At 55.8% G+C, this 14361-nt stretch overlaps 1 protein-coding gene across 1 annotated transcript in view; it reads right to left on the bottom strand.

The window, feature by feature from the left end:
• Positions 1–8911: 8911 nt before the first annotated feature.
• EEF1AKMT2 (EEF1A lysine methyltransferase 2) overlaps positions 8912–14361 on the bottom strand; it is a 38858-nt gene continuing 33408 nt past the window's right edge. The window contains exon 6 of the mRNA XM_040486717.1: positions 8912–9778. Within this exon, the coding sequence (XP_040342651.1) occupies positions 9735–9778 (44 nt within the window). The 3' untranslated portion in view covers positions 8912–9734. The remainder of the gene's footprint in view (positions 9779–14361) is intronic.

A 14361-nucleotide genomic window follows, 5' to 3' on the forward strand; every position in this document is an offset into this window, starting at 1 on the left:
ACACACCAGGGAACGGTGCGGCGCACGTCCATCCGATGGAATTTTCTGTGATGGTGGCAGGGGTCCACACCTGCCCTGTCCAATAGGACACCAAACAGGTGCACGCAGCCTCTGGGCACTTGACGCGTGGCCAGTGTGGCTGAAGTTCTGAATTTTTCGTTCCACTGAGGCTCAATTAATCTCAATAACCGTATAATTCTGTCAATTATACCGCAACGAAGCTGAAAAACATTGAAATAGCTGTATGTGGCTACTGGCTACTACAGAGGACAGCGTATACAGCATCCATACAGAGAAGAGCCAGCCCGCTGTTCCTGTAAAAGGCAGGTAGTAAATACTTAAGCCTTTGTAGACCGTATGGTCTCTGTCGCCACCACCCAACTCTGCTGTCGGAGCGTGAAGGCGGCCATCGACACTGCAAACACAAATGGGCATGGCTGTGTGCCAGTAAAATTTTACTTACAAAAACAGGCGGCGGGCCAGATATGGCCCGTGGGCTTAGTTTGCCAACCTCTAATAAAGATTAGAGAGCCGGGCGTTCAAACCCCAGGGCTACTGCCCACCAGCAGAACGAACGTGGGCATCTGTACCGGGTGAAACCTCGATTTCTTCGTCTATAAAGAGGGAACCATCATGGCGCCCACTTCTGAAGATGGACGTGAGGACCAAGTGAGGTGCCCGTAATGCACTTAGCACGATGCCTGCAAGGAGGGGGCATTCGAAAAGGACTTGCGAGGGGCGCCTGGGTGGCTCCGTCGGCTGGGCGTCCGACTTCAGCTCAGGTCGTGATCTCGCAGCTCACGAGTTCGAGCCCCACGTCGGGCTCTGTGCTGCCAGCTCGGAGCCTGGAGCCTGCTTCCGATTCTGTGTCTCCCTCTCTCTCACTGCCCCTCCCCCGCTCATGCTCTGTCTCTCTGTCACTCTCTGAGAAATAAACATTTAAAATAAAAGTAAAAAAAAAAAAAAAAGTACTCGCGAGGTGAAGAGAAGCCGGATACGAACTGGGGGCTCTGACTTCAGCCTCCTATGTACCCCTCCCCACCCTGTGAAATAGACATAGCTAGTCCCAGTCCACAGGGAGGTTAAGTGGCTGGTTCCAAGTCAAGTGCAATAAAACGGCAGGACTAGAATCCAGGGCTCCCATATCCTTGTTCCGTGCCCTCGTCTCTCCTCCACGGAGCCTTTTCTAGCATCAGCCTGCCTGGGCTCCTGGGTACCGGCCTGCACGGTAAGAGGCTCACTCCTCTCTGAAGGAAATCCTCAAGAAAAAACAAAGTAGACAATTGCTTAAGGGCTTACAGATGCTGTTCTCACCTGGTTCCTGTCCTGTCCACCACTCTGGAGCCCTGGTCACCTCTAGTGACCAGGGACCCCTCACCTAAGGCTGTCGATCACCGGCACCCCACAAGACGCGCTCCCAGGGTGGCCCCTCTTTACTGTGCGCTGGGGCCGAATGGGGCTCCGGGTGCCGCACGCGACAATCCCTGTCACCCTTCACAGCGCTGCCTCCCTACGAGTTCTCCAAAACGGCAAGACACTCCCCCCCAGCTCTGCTGACGGGGCCACAAAGAGACGCCCTTCTGCGCTCCCTTGCGGGGCTGCAGGAGCTCCACGTGAGCAGGGCGCAGGGCACAGGTGAACGCAGCGACATACCCTTCCTCCTGCCTTTGGGATGAAGCCCCGCCCCTGACGTCTTCTCTCTCATCTCCTTAGTGGGGTGCGCCAGGGTCATTCCCAAGCAGAGGGCACTCGGGATCACGGTCTTCTCCGCCAGGGCCCTAAGACACCACTGGCCGTGACCCCCACACTGGTGGTTGGGCCGAAACCTGAGCAGAGGCCAAATGAGCAATGGGCCCAACCTGATGGGGGTTCAAGCCCCTGGGCCCCCAGCTCTCTCCTTCTGCCACAGCTAGGAGCTGGAAATTAGGCCCTGGTGCCCCCCCAGAAGCACCCAAAGCCCAGCCGTGCCACTCACTGCCTTCCATGAGGGGCGTCACCGGGTCTCCCTGAGGCCCCACAGATCACCCAGAAACAGACAGAAGCAGCTTGCTAGGTCATTCTCTCACAAGTGCAGGGGAAGGGCTGGCCCAGGCATCTTCACGTGGGTTCAAAGCCCAGCAGGACACCTGCAAGCCTCAGTCACCGCTCAGGCACCCGTGGAGCAGCCACGAGGCCGACCGTGCTCTGACGCGGCACCGTGGTCGCTGGGGCCCTGGGCTGCGTCTCAGAGCACCAATGCCCTGGGAGTCTTTTCTGTAATGCTCAGGGACGTGCCTGAACCTCACACAAGTTTAGAAAACAGACTGGCTTTTGGGGCGCCTGGGTGGCGCAGTCGGTTAAGCATCCGACTTCAGCCAGGTCACGATCTCGCGGTCCGTGAGTTCGAGCCCCGCGTCGGGCTCTGGGCTGATGGCTCAGAGCCTGGAGCCTGTTTCCGATTCTGTGTCTCCCTCTCTCTCTGCCCCTCCCCCGTTCATGCTCTGTCTCTCTCTGTCCCAAAAATAAATAAAAAAATGTTGAAAAAAAATTAAAAAAAAAAAAAAAAACAGACTAGCTTTTAAGGCAAGTCAACAGACCATCGCCCCCTCGGCAGCCGGGGAGTTGGACCCACCAGGCGGGACCCCTATTCCCAGCACGTGGCTCTTCTGCCCCAGGTCACAGGTTACCTTACGGCCTACTTGGCCTCGGCCGGGCCCGACCTCTCGTCTACTTTTCTTTCTAATAGGTGCGGGTGTCTGCTAACCTCCCCGGGCACGAGAAGAAGAACAGGGAGGTTTGCTGCCAAAATTAAGGTTTATTTAAAGCTAACTTCTCTTCTCAGGACTGAACGCTGATGAGCAAAAACCCTACGGGGCTTAGAAGAGACACCCCAAAAGCCGAGATGGGCTGCTGGCCTGCCTGCCCTCGCCGGCTCATTATTTTCCTTAATTCTCCGCCTCTGGGTCTGAGTCACGTGCCGCACAGTCAACGGGGCCTGGAATCCGGGCTGGCATCTGAGGGTGTGGAGGCCACAGGAGCACCGGGCGCCGGAAGTCAGGTGACCCAGGCAGAACATTCTCGCGTGTTTGTGTCAGCAACTCCCCCACCCTGGACAACACCGGAGAGCACATGCCATGACAGAGCCCAAAGGGCACTGAAGCTCCTTTTTCAAATCGTACCGACATGGTTACTTGTTTCCATCAAGGTGGGGGGTGGGGGGGGGGGCGGACAAAGATAGTTTTACACTGAATCGGATGTTTTCAACTCCGCCAACGCCAAAGGCTTTTGTCCGTTTTGATTTCTTTAGTTCCAGTGCAGGCATGGGCAAGAAACGTTGAAAGTTCTTGGGAATCTCAAGGGTCCCCGCTGAAAGCGAGAGCTCACACTAAAACTAAACAAAGCCCACATCCCTCTGGCCATCAAGAAGGCACTCGATGAAAGTTCCACGTATCAGGGGCTCATCTTGTGCCCTCCAAGGAGGTCACTCCAAGGTCAAAAGGACTAGGCCCCAGGGTAGTCTCCCTGGAAGGCTGTTCTCCCCCAAGTGAGGACTGTTGAAGGCTGTTCTCCCCTTTCCAGGTGGTGACCGACCAACAGCTATGCCCTCTGGCCTTCGCCCCGCCCTGGTTCAACATCCCTCTCGCAGCTCAGTCAGCCGGCTCCCAGTTGTCTGCTCCAACCCAACGTGCGCCCCCAAACACTGAGCCTCCAGAAGTACAGCATCGATATATGGCTCCCTGCTCCCAGCCCTCGAGATAAAGGCGGGACTCCTTTGCTTTGCACCTGCTGCCATCCTGACCTTGACCAGTTTAAGCCAACAAGTTCTTCTCACCCAGGCACCCAGGTCCGGGTGACTGTCCACCACCTGCCGTTCCCCCCAAGTGCCCCACAGTCGGCATCATGCTTCCATGCCTCCACACTCACCTCTCCCTGCTCTGGAACATCTCCTGTCCCCCATCCTTCACCTGTCTCAACTCCTGCTCATTCTTCAAGACTCAGGGAGCCCTTCTACCCCCCTCCCCTTGGCTTGGTTTAAATGACCTTCCTGTGACTCCCAAGGAACTGTGGTTCCCCGGTACCCTGTGCACACACATCTCCATCACACTCAGTACCCTCTGTCCAGCACGTAGTAGGAACTCAATCAAGACAACTGCTGTCTGTGGGGGCGCCCGGCTGTCCGAGTCAGAAGAGCTTGTGACTCTTGATCTCAGGGTCGTGAGTTCAAGCCCCACGTTGAGGGTAGAGATTACTAAAAATAAAATAATCAGAAACAACAACTGCCGTCTCACTGTCCGTTACACAAGCCCGTGAGCTCTGCAAAAACAGGAACACGCTTTACTCATCTCTGAATTCTTCAGGGCCTGACACACACAGTGGGCGTTTACTAAATACTGACTGACTGCGTTGTGCCTGGGGGACCACCAGGATGGCAGAGAGTACTGTGGTCACGGCAGGAACGATGACACATCTGAAAGGGCAAAGAGGGTGAGGAAATGAGTTCTGTCACATCCACCAAGACCAGAGGCCTTAGTTATTGCCTCCCTCACACAGAGCCCCACGGTCACAAAGCTCCATGATGCCAAGAAGAGGGTCTGTGTCAAGGCCAGCTGAGCCCAGTCACCTTGGTGGGTCCTCTGCAGGGGGCTCTCCAAGGCCAGCCCCAACTACCCATGCCGGCCTCTGAGGGGAAGGGGCTGCTGCAGCTTGGAGTCAGGGCCCCTGCCCAGAACCCCGTAAATAATACCAAGCCTTCCCACTCCAGTACCAACGGGGGTCTCCCTCAAAGCTGCCCAAAGTCCAGTAGGCAATCTCACATGCCAAGACGGTCCCCCCTGTTCACCCTGCAGGATGCCAGGCTGGGGCTGACGAGGCGTAATGCTCAGAAGACACGTGGGCGGAGACCGTCAGGAATCACTGGCTTGCGCCAGGAGAAGCCCAGTGACCACTGAAGAGGGTAAAGGCTGTTCTCTCTGTCAGCTGGGTCAAGGGCTTGGTTCAAAAACTTGGGACGAGCTTAGATGAGCTCTCGCTCCTGGAGGGATGGCCGGTCATGTTCAGGCGGCGCAGGGGTCCAGAGTCAAATGGAATCACACGCCAGGGGTCGGCAAGAGGCAGCCCGGCTGGGGGGCGAACACCCCCAGCAGTGACACTATGCCCTGCACCATGCTGCATGCAGCTGTGAAGGCAGCCTGTGGACGCGAAAGAGGGGACAAGACCAAATAACGACATCAGCTGCAAAGAATCCAGAGCGGATCTACGAAGGGGGTAAAGGCGCCTCCCACTCAGTCCAGAGGTGAGCAACCCTGGCGGCCTGCAAGGGGCACCCTCACACTCAGAGGCTGGCGAGAACACAGCCCCGGTCCTGAGGCCGCACTGCAACGCTCACGCCTATTTACTTTTCCAGGTTTAGGACCAAAGTCAGTCACTTTTGGTAAACAGAGGTTTTGTTTCCTAAAGAGAAAGCTTAAGAGATTTCACCAATCTTAACTCTTGTTCAGAAACACACTGCAGACTAAATTATAACACATGCCTTCAACCCTTCCTCCTGAAAAACTCCCAAGACACCTCAAGAATGGAGAATGCTGGGTGACGAAAGCCTCTACCCACCCCCATCTGGCCCCTCCAGCCGAGCTCAGCTCTGTGCTTCGCCCTGTCACCCACTGAGACCAGGAGGACAACTGTCCTTGTCTTCCCCTTGCCCTCCCAGCCCTCCACCTGTCCTCCCAACAGCACGCGCCTGCCACAGGCCGCACAGGACGCTCACTAACACGTGCTGGGCTCTACGGGTCTCCACCCATGGTCTCACTCAGTGTCCCCCACCCGCAGGTCGGGTGCTGTCGGCATGGCCATCGTCCAGATGAGGGAACCCAGGCTGGGAGACACAGTCACGGGCCCAAGGGCAGATGGTCAACAAAGGGCAGACGTGGGATCTGAACCCCGGCACCGATTCCAGAGTGCAGCGCTGCCCTTGCCCCAAGTGACACAGACCTGGGTGCCACCCTCGCTCTGCCCACAGCTCCTCTGCGGTTCGTCCCCGGCTGCAAGGCGGCCTGCCCCGAACTCTGCCTGGAAGAACTTGTGCCCTGCGGACCGATGTGCATCTGCTACCTTGTGTCCCTCCACGCTACCTTGTGTCCCTCCACGCGGCACCACGCCCTTCGAGGGGGCTTCTCAGACAGGCTCTTAACGGCTCCTTAGAAGGCTGGGAGGCAGGGCCAGCAAGATGAGAAATCCGGGCCCAGAGGGTCACATCGCAAACCAGTCCAGCGAGCAAGGAGCCTTCACAGGAGGGTGGCCCCCCCCCCGGGCTATTCCCCCGGGGGCCCCCCATCCCCCCCCCCTCCGGGGGCCCCGGAACCCAAAAACCCCCCCCCCCCCCGCCCCCCACCCCCGGACACGACCCCTTCTCCTCACCCAGAGTGTGGAGGTGGCCAGCTATGGAGGACTCGGTCCTTCCACCTCCAAGCATGCAGACAGGCTGCTCCCAGCCGGCAGATGGCACCTCCCTCCGCTCCCAGGCCCCCGGCCAACGTGAATGCCAGAGCGAGGGGAATTCCAGGCGCGGCCAAGGCCTCTCCCAGCTGGGCCTTGTCCGTCAGGGCACTTCAGCCAGAGGGCCGCTGGGAGGAGGGTGGCCTCCCCAAGCAGGAGCACTGGACCCACACGAAGCCACCTCCTCTATCCAGGGCACTGCCGGAACCACCGGGACGCAGAGAGGCCCCGGCCGGGCCCTGCTGTCCAGAAAGGAGCCCCTGGGCCACCCGAGCCCCTCCTGGAAGTAGCAGCACAGTGCCCAGGCAGTAACGGCCCGGGAACAGCCCCCAGGACGACACGCCCGGCTTACGGCAGGGACCGCACCGCCTTTCCACCGAGGCAGGCGCTGGACGAAGAGCGAACGCGGCATGGTGGCGAGAATGCGGGACTGGAGCCAGCCAGGATGAGCTGAGATCCCACTGCCCCTCTGGCTCCGGGGGGGATAGTGTCTCCAGCAAGGGACAGAGCAAGCACCTCGGCCGCAGGCTGCCCGGAGGATCAAATGAACTCACGAAGTGGAGTGCCCAGCGCCCCGTCGGGACGCTCAGCACGTGCCCGGTCAGCACCGGCTACGTGAACGCAGGCGTCACGGGCTCCCCTTTCCCACCTCATTAGGCCCAAACCCAACTGCTAGCACGGGAGAAAGGGCCCTTATTTACCACCATTACCAGGGCCCAGAAGAGAAGGTGGACAAACCTCGGCCAAAGCAACCAAAACCCTTTTCATCAAGTTCAAGGTTTTAGGACTTTTCCGTCGGGACTCAGTTTCCCCCACTAGGGGTTTATATACTGAGCCTACCCTTTGAGCAACCTAAGGGATCCCTGCTGAGTAGGCACCAGGGAAGGCAATTTCAAATGGGACGGACTGTTGAAGTGGGCCACGGGCCACGGATGGCCTGTTTCACTGGCCTGAACTCTGAACCAGGACTCCTCTGTCTGCCGGTCTGTGCTACATACAGCACGCCATCCCGCAAGCAAGGCTGTGCTTCAAAGTCTCTCAGCAGAGAACACAGCCCTGGAGCAGGGGACCCAGAAGCCAAAGGTTCCCGTTCCTCTGTGCGCCAGCTGCGTGACCTGGGGAAAGTCACCGCACCTGTTGGGGGGGGGGGTGTGCTGGATTTCTCCAAGCAGGTGAGAGAAGTCCGTGCTCTCTTCAGCCCCTGGTCACTCTAGACATAATTCTACGACACCTAATTCCAAGTATGCCTGCAAGAGGACAGGTTCTGAGCAGTCAGGTACAACCAGGCGGCCGGAGAGCGTGACAGTCGCGGCCAATGCAGGTGGAAAGGACCAGCTCCTCATCGAGAATCAACCACGAGGCGCACGGGACCCAAACTGCGTCTTCCCTCCCCTGTACCCCGGCGGGACACCATGTGTCAAACCTGCAGAAGGGACAAGAAGCTGAAAAGACCAGCAAAGATGGCGGGGAGGCAGGGCCCGCCTGAGAACTGCTCCGAGGCAGCCAGCTGAACACAACCTGCCCTCTTCCTTCCACAAAGAAGGCAGCTCAGAGGGGTTGTGGCTGAATCCCGCTCACGGGAGGCGTGCCCAAGACTTGGCCCAACAGAAATGGGAACTAACCCGATGATGTCTACAGCAGGCGCTTCGCCCAGACATGGGTACCTTTCAGATCCTCCTTCACTGAGATATGGCAGCAACAGAAAATTCCAGTAGGTTTATTCCACTCCCGAAGAGGAAGGTCCCTGAGGGAAGCGTGGGGTCTATCCCAGCCCACATCCCTCCTTCGGGTTGCACACAGGATCAACTCACAAGTTTCAAAAACACCAATGTGGAGGGCACCTGGGTGGCTCAGTTGGCTAAACGTCCAACGTCAGCGCAGGTCATGATCGCACAGTTTGTGGGTTCGAGCCCCGCATCGGGCTCTGTGCTGAGGGCTCAGAGCCTGGAGCCTGCTTCAGATTGTGTCTCCCTCCCTCTCTCTCTGCTCCTCCCCCACTCGTGCTCTGTCTCCCACTCTCTCTCTCTCTCTCTCTCAAAAATAAACAAACACTAAAAAAAAATTTTTTTTTAACACCAATGCTGAGCCTTCTCTCCAAGATTCTGATGTGACTGGTCCTGGATAGAGCGTGGGCACTGGGATTTTTTTTTCTTTTGTAAATCGCTCTCCAGGTGATTCTACTGTGCAGCTAAGGTGGAGACTGACGGCTCTAGAGTCTAGAAACTCTACACAGAGGCCCCAGCCATTTCCCACAAACTTTTTAGGGCAGGAGATCCAGCCAGGCAGGTCTTGCTGGAGACAGGATGCTCACACCATCCCCCAGCCCCCAACCCAGGATCAACCTGTGAAGAGCCATGTGTCTGAGACAGAACACAGGGCCTCTGCCCAGCCCCGGCTGGGATGTACCAAGTTCCCACACACTGAAGGCCGCACAATTGGGTTCAGTTATTTGATTACTTTAGGCATGTAAACAAAACGTGATATTATACAAATCTGGGGTGGCAAGCACCACAAAATGGTTTACTTTGAGAGATCTGAATTACAAACGCAGAGGGAAAAAAAAAATGCCGAAATCCCTTTTAAACAATCTCTTTGAATAGAAAACAGAATCCGAATAAATGGTGATACCTCTTCTGGGCTGACAGATTTATTTCCCATTTCCCCTAGAAGGTCACTGGGAATAATTACATTTTCTTGTGAATCTGTCTTTTGTAAGGATGAAGCAAAATATTTCAATCTTCCCAATTGAGGCACTGCCATTGGTCCTGTGGTAGAACTAGAATCCAAGCCCCCCCCCCTTTAAAATTTTTTTTAAAGCTGTAGGAAAAGGAGGGGCACGGCAAAGAGGGGGTCAGAATTGCTAAGTTTCCCTGTGGTGTTAACAACACTAAGCAAAATTTATGCTTTGAGATAAAACAGAACTGATGCCTCTATCTTAGGAAGGCACCAACCAACAGCACGCGTGTGGAAAACAACCAGGCTCTGAAGAGAGACAGACCCCGACAGAACTATGACCCTCTCCGGCCTAGAAGCTGTGTGGCCTTCGGCCAGTTACTTGGCCTCTCTGAGCCTCCATTCCTTCAGCTGTAACTGCAGGAATGCTTTGAAAACTGGAGAGCACACGCAACGCCTCTGGCCCAGGGTAGGCCTTCAATACCCGGTGGGCACCGCTATTATTCTTGGAACAATCCACACCCATTTCGGCTGAAGCCTGCTGCGCCCAACTTTTCATGGTCCGGAATCCTGGGAACTAGGGAACCATACTACACCAGTGCAGGAGGAGAATCTGTTTCTTTGTTCCACGAGCCTAAGGAAAAGAGCGAGAGCAGTCAGGAGTTGGCCTGCCCCCCCCCCGCCCCCATTCTGGGGTCAAATGGGCTCTTTAGCGACAGAATTTGCTTTCACCTCCTGAGAGTGGCCCCGTGGAAAAAGTGCCCCCAGGAACTACAGATGCCTAAGGGGCACCGTTGTTTCTTTCCAAGATATCCCCGGCACGGTCTGGCCAAACTGCCCCCGCCGCACCCCCACCCCCTGCAAAAGACAGCTTCCCGTGCAGCCCCCCGCAGCAGGAGAGGAGGAGAACCATTAAAGAAGCTGGGGGTGCCTGTCACACTTCTCCATAACCCCTGACGTGATGTGAAATTCTACAAGGTGGACCCTTTGAAATGCAAAATCTTCCAGAGTCCTTCAAATGTGTTTTTATTTTCTCGGGTTCCTAAGGCTGCTTTCAGACCCACCCATCAGTATTCCCCCCTCCCCTCCATCACCCACGTTTAACAAAAAAAGAAGAAGAAGAAAAGGAGAAGGTGGTGGTGGCTGCGGCAAAGACGTCTCTGTTTTGTTGTTGTTGTTGTTGTTGTTGTTTTTTAAAAGCTCAAGTATCTCCAGTCGATGCAAGGAAGAAAAAAAAAAAAAAAGAAAGAAATCTTGTCCTCAGCTCTAGCCTCCTCACTTCCCTTCTCCAAGACACCCTGAAGCCAAGTTTCCCCCTGGAAGATTTCCTCCCGTCCGTCCGAACCAGCTCCGCACGAACTCTGCTGCTGCTTTGGATCCCAGAGAGCTTTCTTAGATCAAGAATCCCGGTGCCCTCCGACCCGAGTTCGGGAAGGTTAAGGCAGGCACCACCAGACCACAACCCACAATTTTTGGAGCCCCGGCCTTGATCCAAAACCGTGTGCACAGGAGGTTTGGATTAAACATCAAAGAAGAAATTACCTTAAAACAAAGTTGTTTGGCAAAGAAAATTGCTTCGCCATAAGAAGAACCCTAGGGAATGGTAAATTGCTTTTGAATATAGACTTTTCAGTGGCGCGGTCATTAATCATGTTAATGTAAACTGCGCTAAAACAAAAATTTTCTAAGCAAGTCTCTGGGCACATCAGTGTACCTAAGCCTCGGGGGTTTGTTTCCAAAGCTCACATCCCAGCACGCAATGAAACTGCTGTTAATGGGGTCAGCTATTACAGTGCAGTCCCCGACCCTGGGCCATAATAAAGGTGACTCAGCCATGTAGAAAGAACCCTCATAAAGTTAGGCAGGAAACAAACACAGAAATTAATCAGAGGAGGAGAGGCAATGATTTTGGAAAGTGTATTCACGGGGCAAGTTTAAACAGCGACTCTCCCTGGATGATCAGACATTTCAGAGAGGAGTTGAGGGAGGCCAGTCAACATTCCTTGCAGCGCTCAAGTCCCCCGGCCAGGCCCTGTTTTGTAGGGTGCAGGGCAGGGCAGCAGCTGGACAAGACAAGGAGGAGTGTGGAGCCCAGCAGAGTTAAGCTGCGCGGAGCCCAGCCAGAACGGGCCATGTGCTTCGTGTTGGCAACAAACTGGTTCTTTCAAGAGAGGAAGGGTCTGACAAAAACGACAGCTGCAGCAAAGCAAGCAGCTCAGAGGCAAAAGCCTCGAAAAAAGCCGCAGGTTTAGGAGTCTCCCCTCAAGACAAAAAACAAACAAACAAACAAAAAAAATCATCTTTGGGGTTTTGCAAGGGCTAATCTATTAATGTGTCCCCCTTGCTGGATCAATTAAAGAGAGCCCCTCCACATCTGGTTTCCATCTAAAACCGAAACTTGTATTATCAGCATATTACATAACAAATTATGCCTGCAGGTTTCTTTTATTACACATCAGAGAGGTGTGTGTGGTACGGCTAATGATGGCAGTGGTGCTGACCTGCGTGTTTGCTTGTATCAGGTTTGGTTTTGTTTTTGTCTTTTTTTTTTTTAAGGGCAAGAACGAAAAGTTTCTGTGCAGTACGCAATTCAAAAAAAGTCACACGGCCGGGACACAACATCGGCTGAACAGTCCGCCAGTGGGTCCGGCTCTCGGTCTCCGGGACCCACCACCGCACCAAGCAGTGGGTGAGAAGGGCGTACTGTTTAAAGAGCACGGCAAAGACATACCAGCCTGCTCCGAGGCGTCCCCTGCTGCCAGCTCCCAGAGTGTACCGGGGTGCCTGGTCTCCAGTCTCCAGCAGGGGAAGAGAGAGCTGGCTAGCCCTTCCCAACCCTTCCACCATTGGTCAGGCGCCTGCCCGCTGAACCCGCTTAAAGGACACGCAGCCCATCAGGCTTCCACAGAACTGGGGGGGGGGGCAGCGGGGGAATGGAGGCCAGGTGACAGTGAAGTCATCAACAGGGGGACAGAGAGAGGTGACAGGTGTGGGGAGAAAGAGCCTAAGAAATAACAACAGGGCTTCCCGTAGGATGTCAACGAAGGAGAGCCACGATGACCCCTCTAAGGTATCTTAACATAAAGGTCTTCCTAAAAGAACTTTAAGAACTTCCAAAACACTACTACATGTGCGACATATCCTAAATTGAAAACAGAAGGGAGAAACTGACTGAAAACATTATCAATCACAATCATGGAGCACTCGTGCTGCCAGCCTTAGGAATTCAAGTCCACTTCTGCAGCAGACAATACTAACTTTTATTTAAAACTGCTCTTCAACGTTAAAAGGGTCACGTTATCAACATCACATTCTCAGGGGAAAATAAGAAGTCCTTGGGCAAAATGATCTGAACTGGTCTTAAAACCACCTTCTTCTCTAGAGAGGCATTTGGGGAAAAAACAGACCTGCCCCAAGCCTCTCCTTAGTTTCCTAGACTGCAACGGCGCCCTGGGAGCTGGATCGCCGCATGCTCCTGGGTCTGCAGGACCGCTGGCAGCATGCAGACCCTAGCCAAGTGCAGACCCTGGGTCGAGGGCCACAAGTCCTGCACTTGGAACACAAACCTCCTCCCACTAACAGGGGCCTGTCATCGGGAGGTAGCTGTTTCTGGTTTTTTATCTAGCTGTCGCCAGTTAAGGGATGGGGTTGGGGGCGGGGAAACAAAACCCCACAGATCTGCAATTCAGTATCAAAACTGTAACTGAGACAAGTCACTGCTAAGTGGATAAATTAAAATGAAACCAAAACCCGGCCAAGTCCGGAACAGTGAGTTTCACCAGGTCTACTAACTCCATTCCCTCCCAAGTCCTCAGACCAGGTGACATCTTTCAACGGAGTCTAGGATCTGGAGCAAGGAGGGATCCCCTTCCAGCCTGTGGGAAGTGCTGGGAACACATATGCTAGTATGTCATTTGGAAGTCTGCTAATGCGTTGTAGGCAGCACAAGACGCTTGCCTGGCTTCCCAGGCCAATAAACAATGCCATTCCAACTCCTGCAGCAGTCAATAGAAAACACTCCCTTGTCTCCGCCATCCAACAATTCAACAAACATTTGTTCCTGTGGAACAACCGTCAGCCTGGCTCCATCTGCACCGGCTTGGGCAAGACAAGCGCGGCGGCGGAGGCGGCGGCGGCGGCGGCACCAATGCCCTGCCCCAGGGTCCCGGCCCGTGAAGCAGCCCTCCGCAGGGGCCACTCACCCAACACCACCGAGTCCGGAGACTGTAACGTATGGAAGACTCGGAGTGTGGCCTATAGGAGGCAGAATCCCATTCATCAAATGCTGCAAAGAGCCGTTCTTTGTTCACCATCGTACGAAGTACAGTACGTGTTAATGAACCCGGGCGGTCAGAAGGAGGGAGCCCGGCTTCGGGGGGCTTCCGGGGGCGAAGGACCCGTGCAAGCTAGCCCCCACGACTCGCCCGTGCTCCGCCGCTCTGTCCCGCGCCTCGAGCATTGTTCCCCAAGTCTGCAGGCGGGGGTGGGGAGCTGGGGGTGCCCGAGAAGCCCCTTGGGGCAATGCACACCGAGGGCCCTCCCCGGATTCTAGGTGTCCTCGCCTCCTTCGTCCCTGCCCCACCAAGAGAAACTCCCAGCGGGAAAGCTGACTCCCACAGGCTTGCAAATCAAGGACTGGCAAAAATGTGACTCGACCAGTGTGCCCGTGCCGGACGGCCCTTCTCGCCATGTGCAAAGCCACGCCGGCGCCCCCAGCTCCGCAAACCCCCGCCGCGGCCACCCCGCGGGCTTCCCCAGCCGGGAGCAGAACGCCCCCTCACCCCCACTGCGACCGCCCCGGCCGGTCCAGCAGCCACGGAGCCCGCCGCGGGGCGTCCGCGTCCCGGGGGTGGCGGACGCAAACTTCCGCGAACAAAAGAGTTGTCTGCAAACGGTGCGGGAACTTCGGGGTTAGCAGGGGCGCTCGGGTCCCGGGTCCCGGGTCCCGGCGCCTTCGCCGCTGGCGCCAGCCAGGGCTCAACTTGAGACGCGGAGAGGAGCACACCCCCGGGCGCAGCCGGCCCCGCACCCGCCCCGGGGAAGCGCAGACTTTTCCGCAGGGGCCGGGCTGGCTCGTTCCCCTGGCGGCGCTCTGACAAGTCTCACGCCTGCACCAGAGGCGACACTCAGCACCCCGAGAAACCGCCCGAACCAACCCGAAGACAAGGCGGAAAAAAGGAAACCAGCAACATAAAAAAATAATAATAATAATAATAA

The sequence above is a fragment of the Herpailurus yagouaroundi genome, unplaced genomic scaffold, assembly GCF_014898765.1.
Source record: "Herpailurus yagouaroundi ecotype Mexico unplaced genomic scaffold, PumYag 163, whole genome shotgun sequence".
Taxonomy (NCBI): domain Eukaryota; kingdom Metazoa; phylum Chordata; class Mammalia; order Carnivora; family Felidae; genus Herpailurus; species Herpailurus yagouaroundi.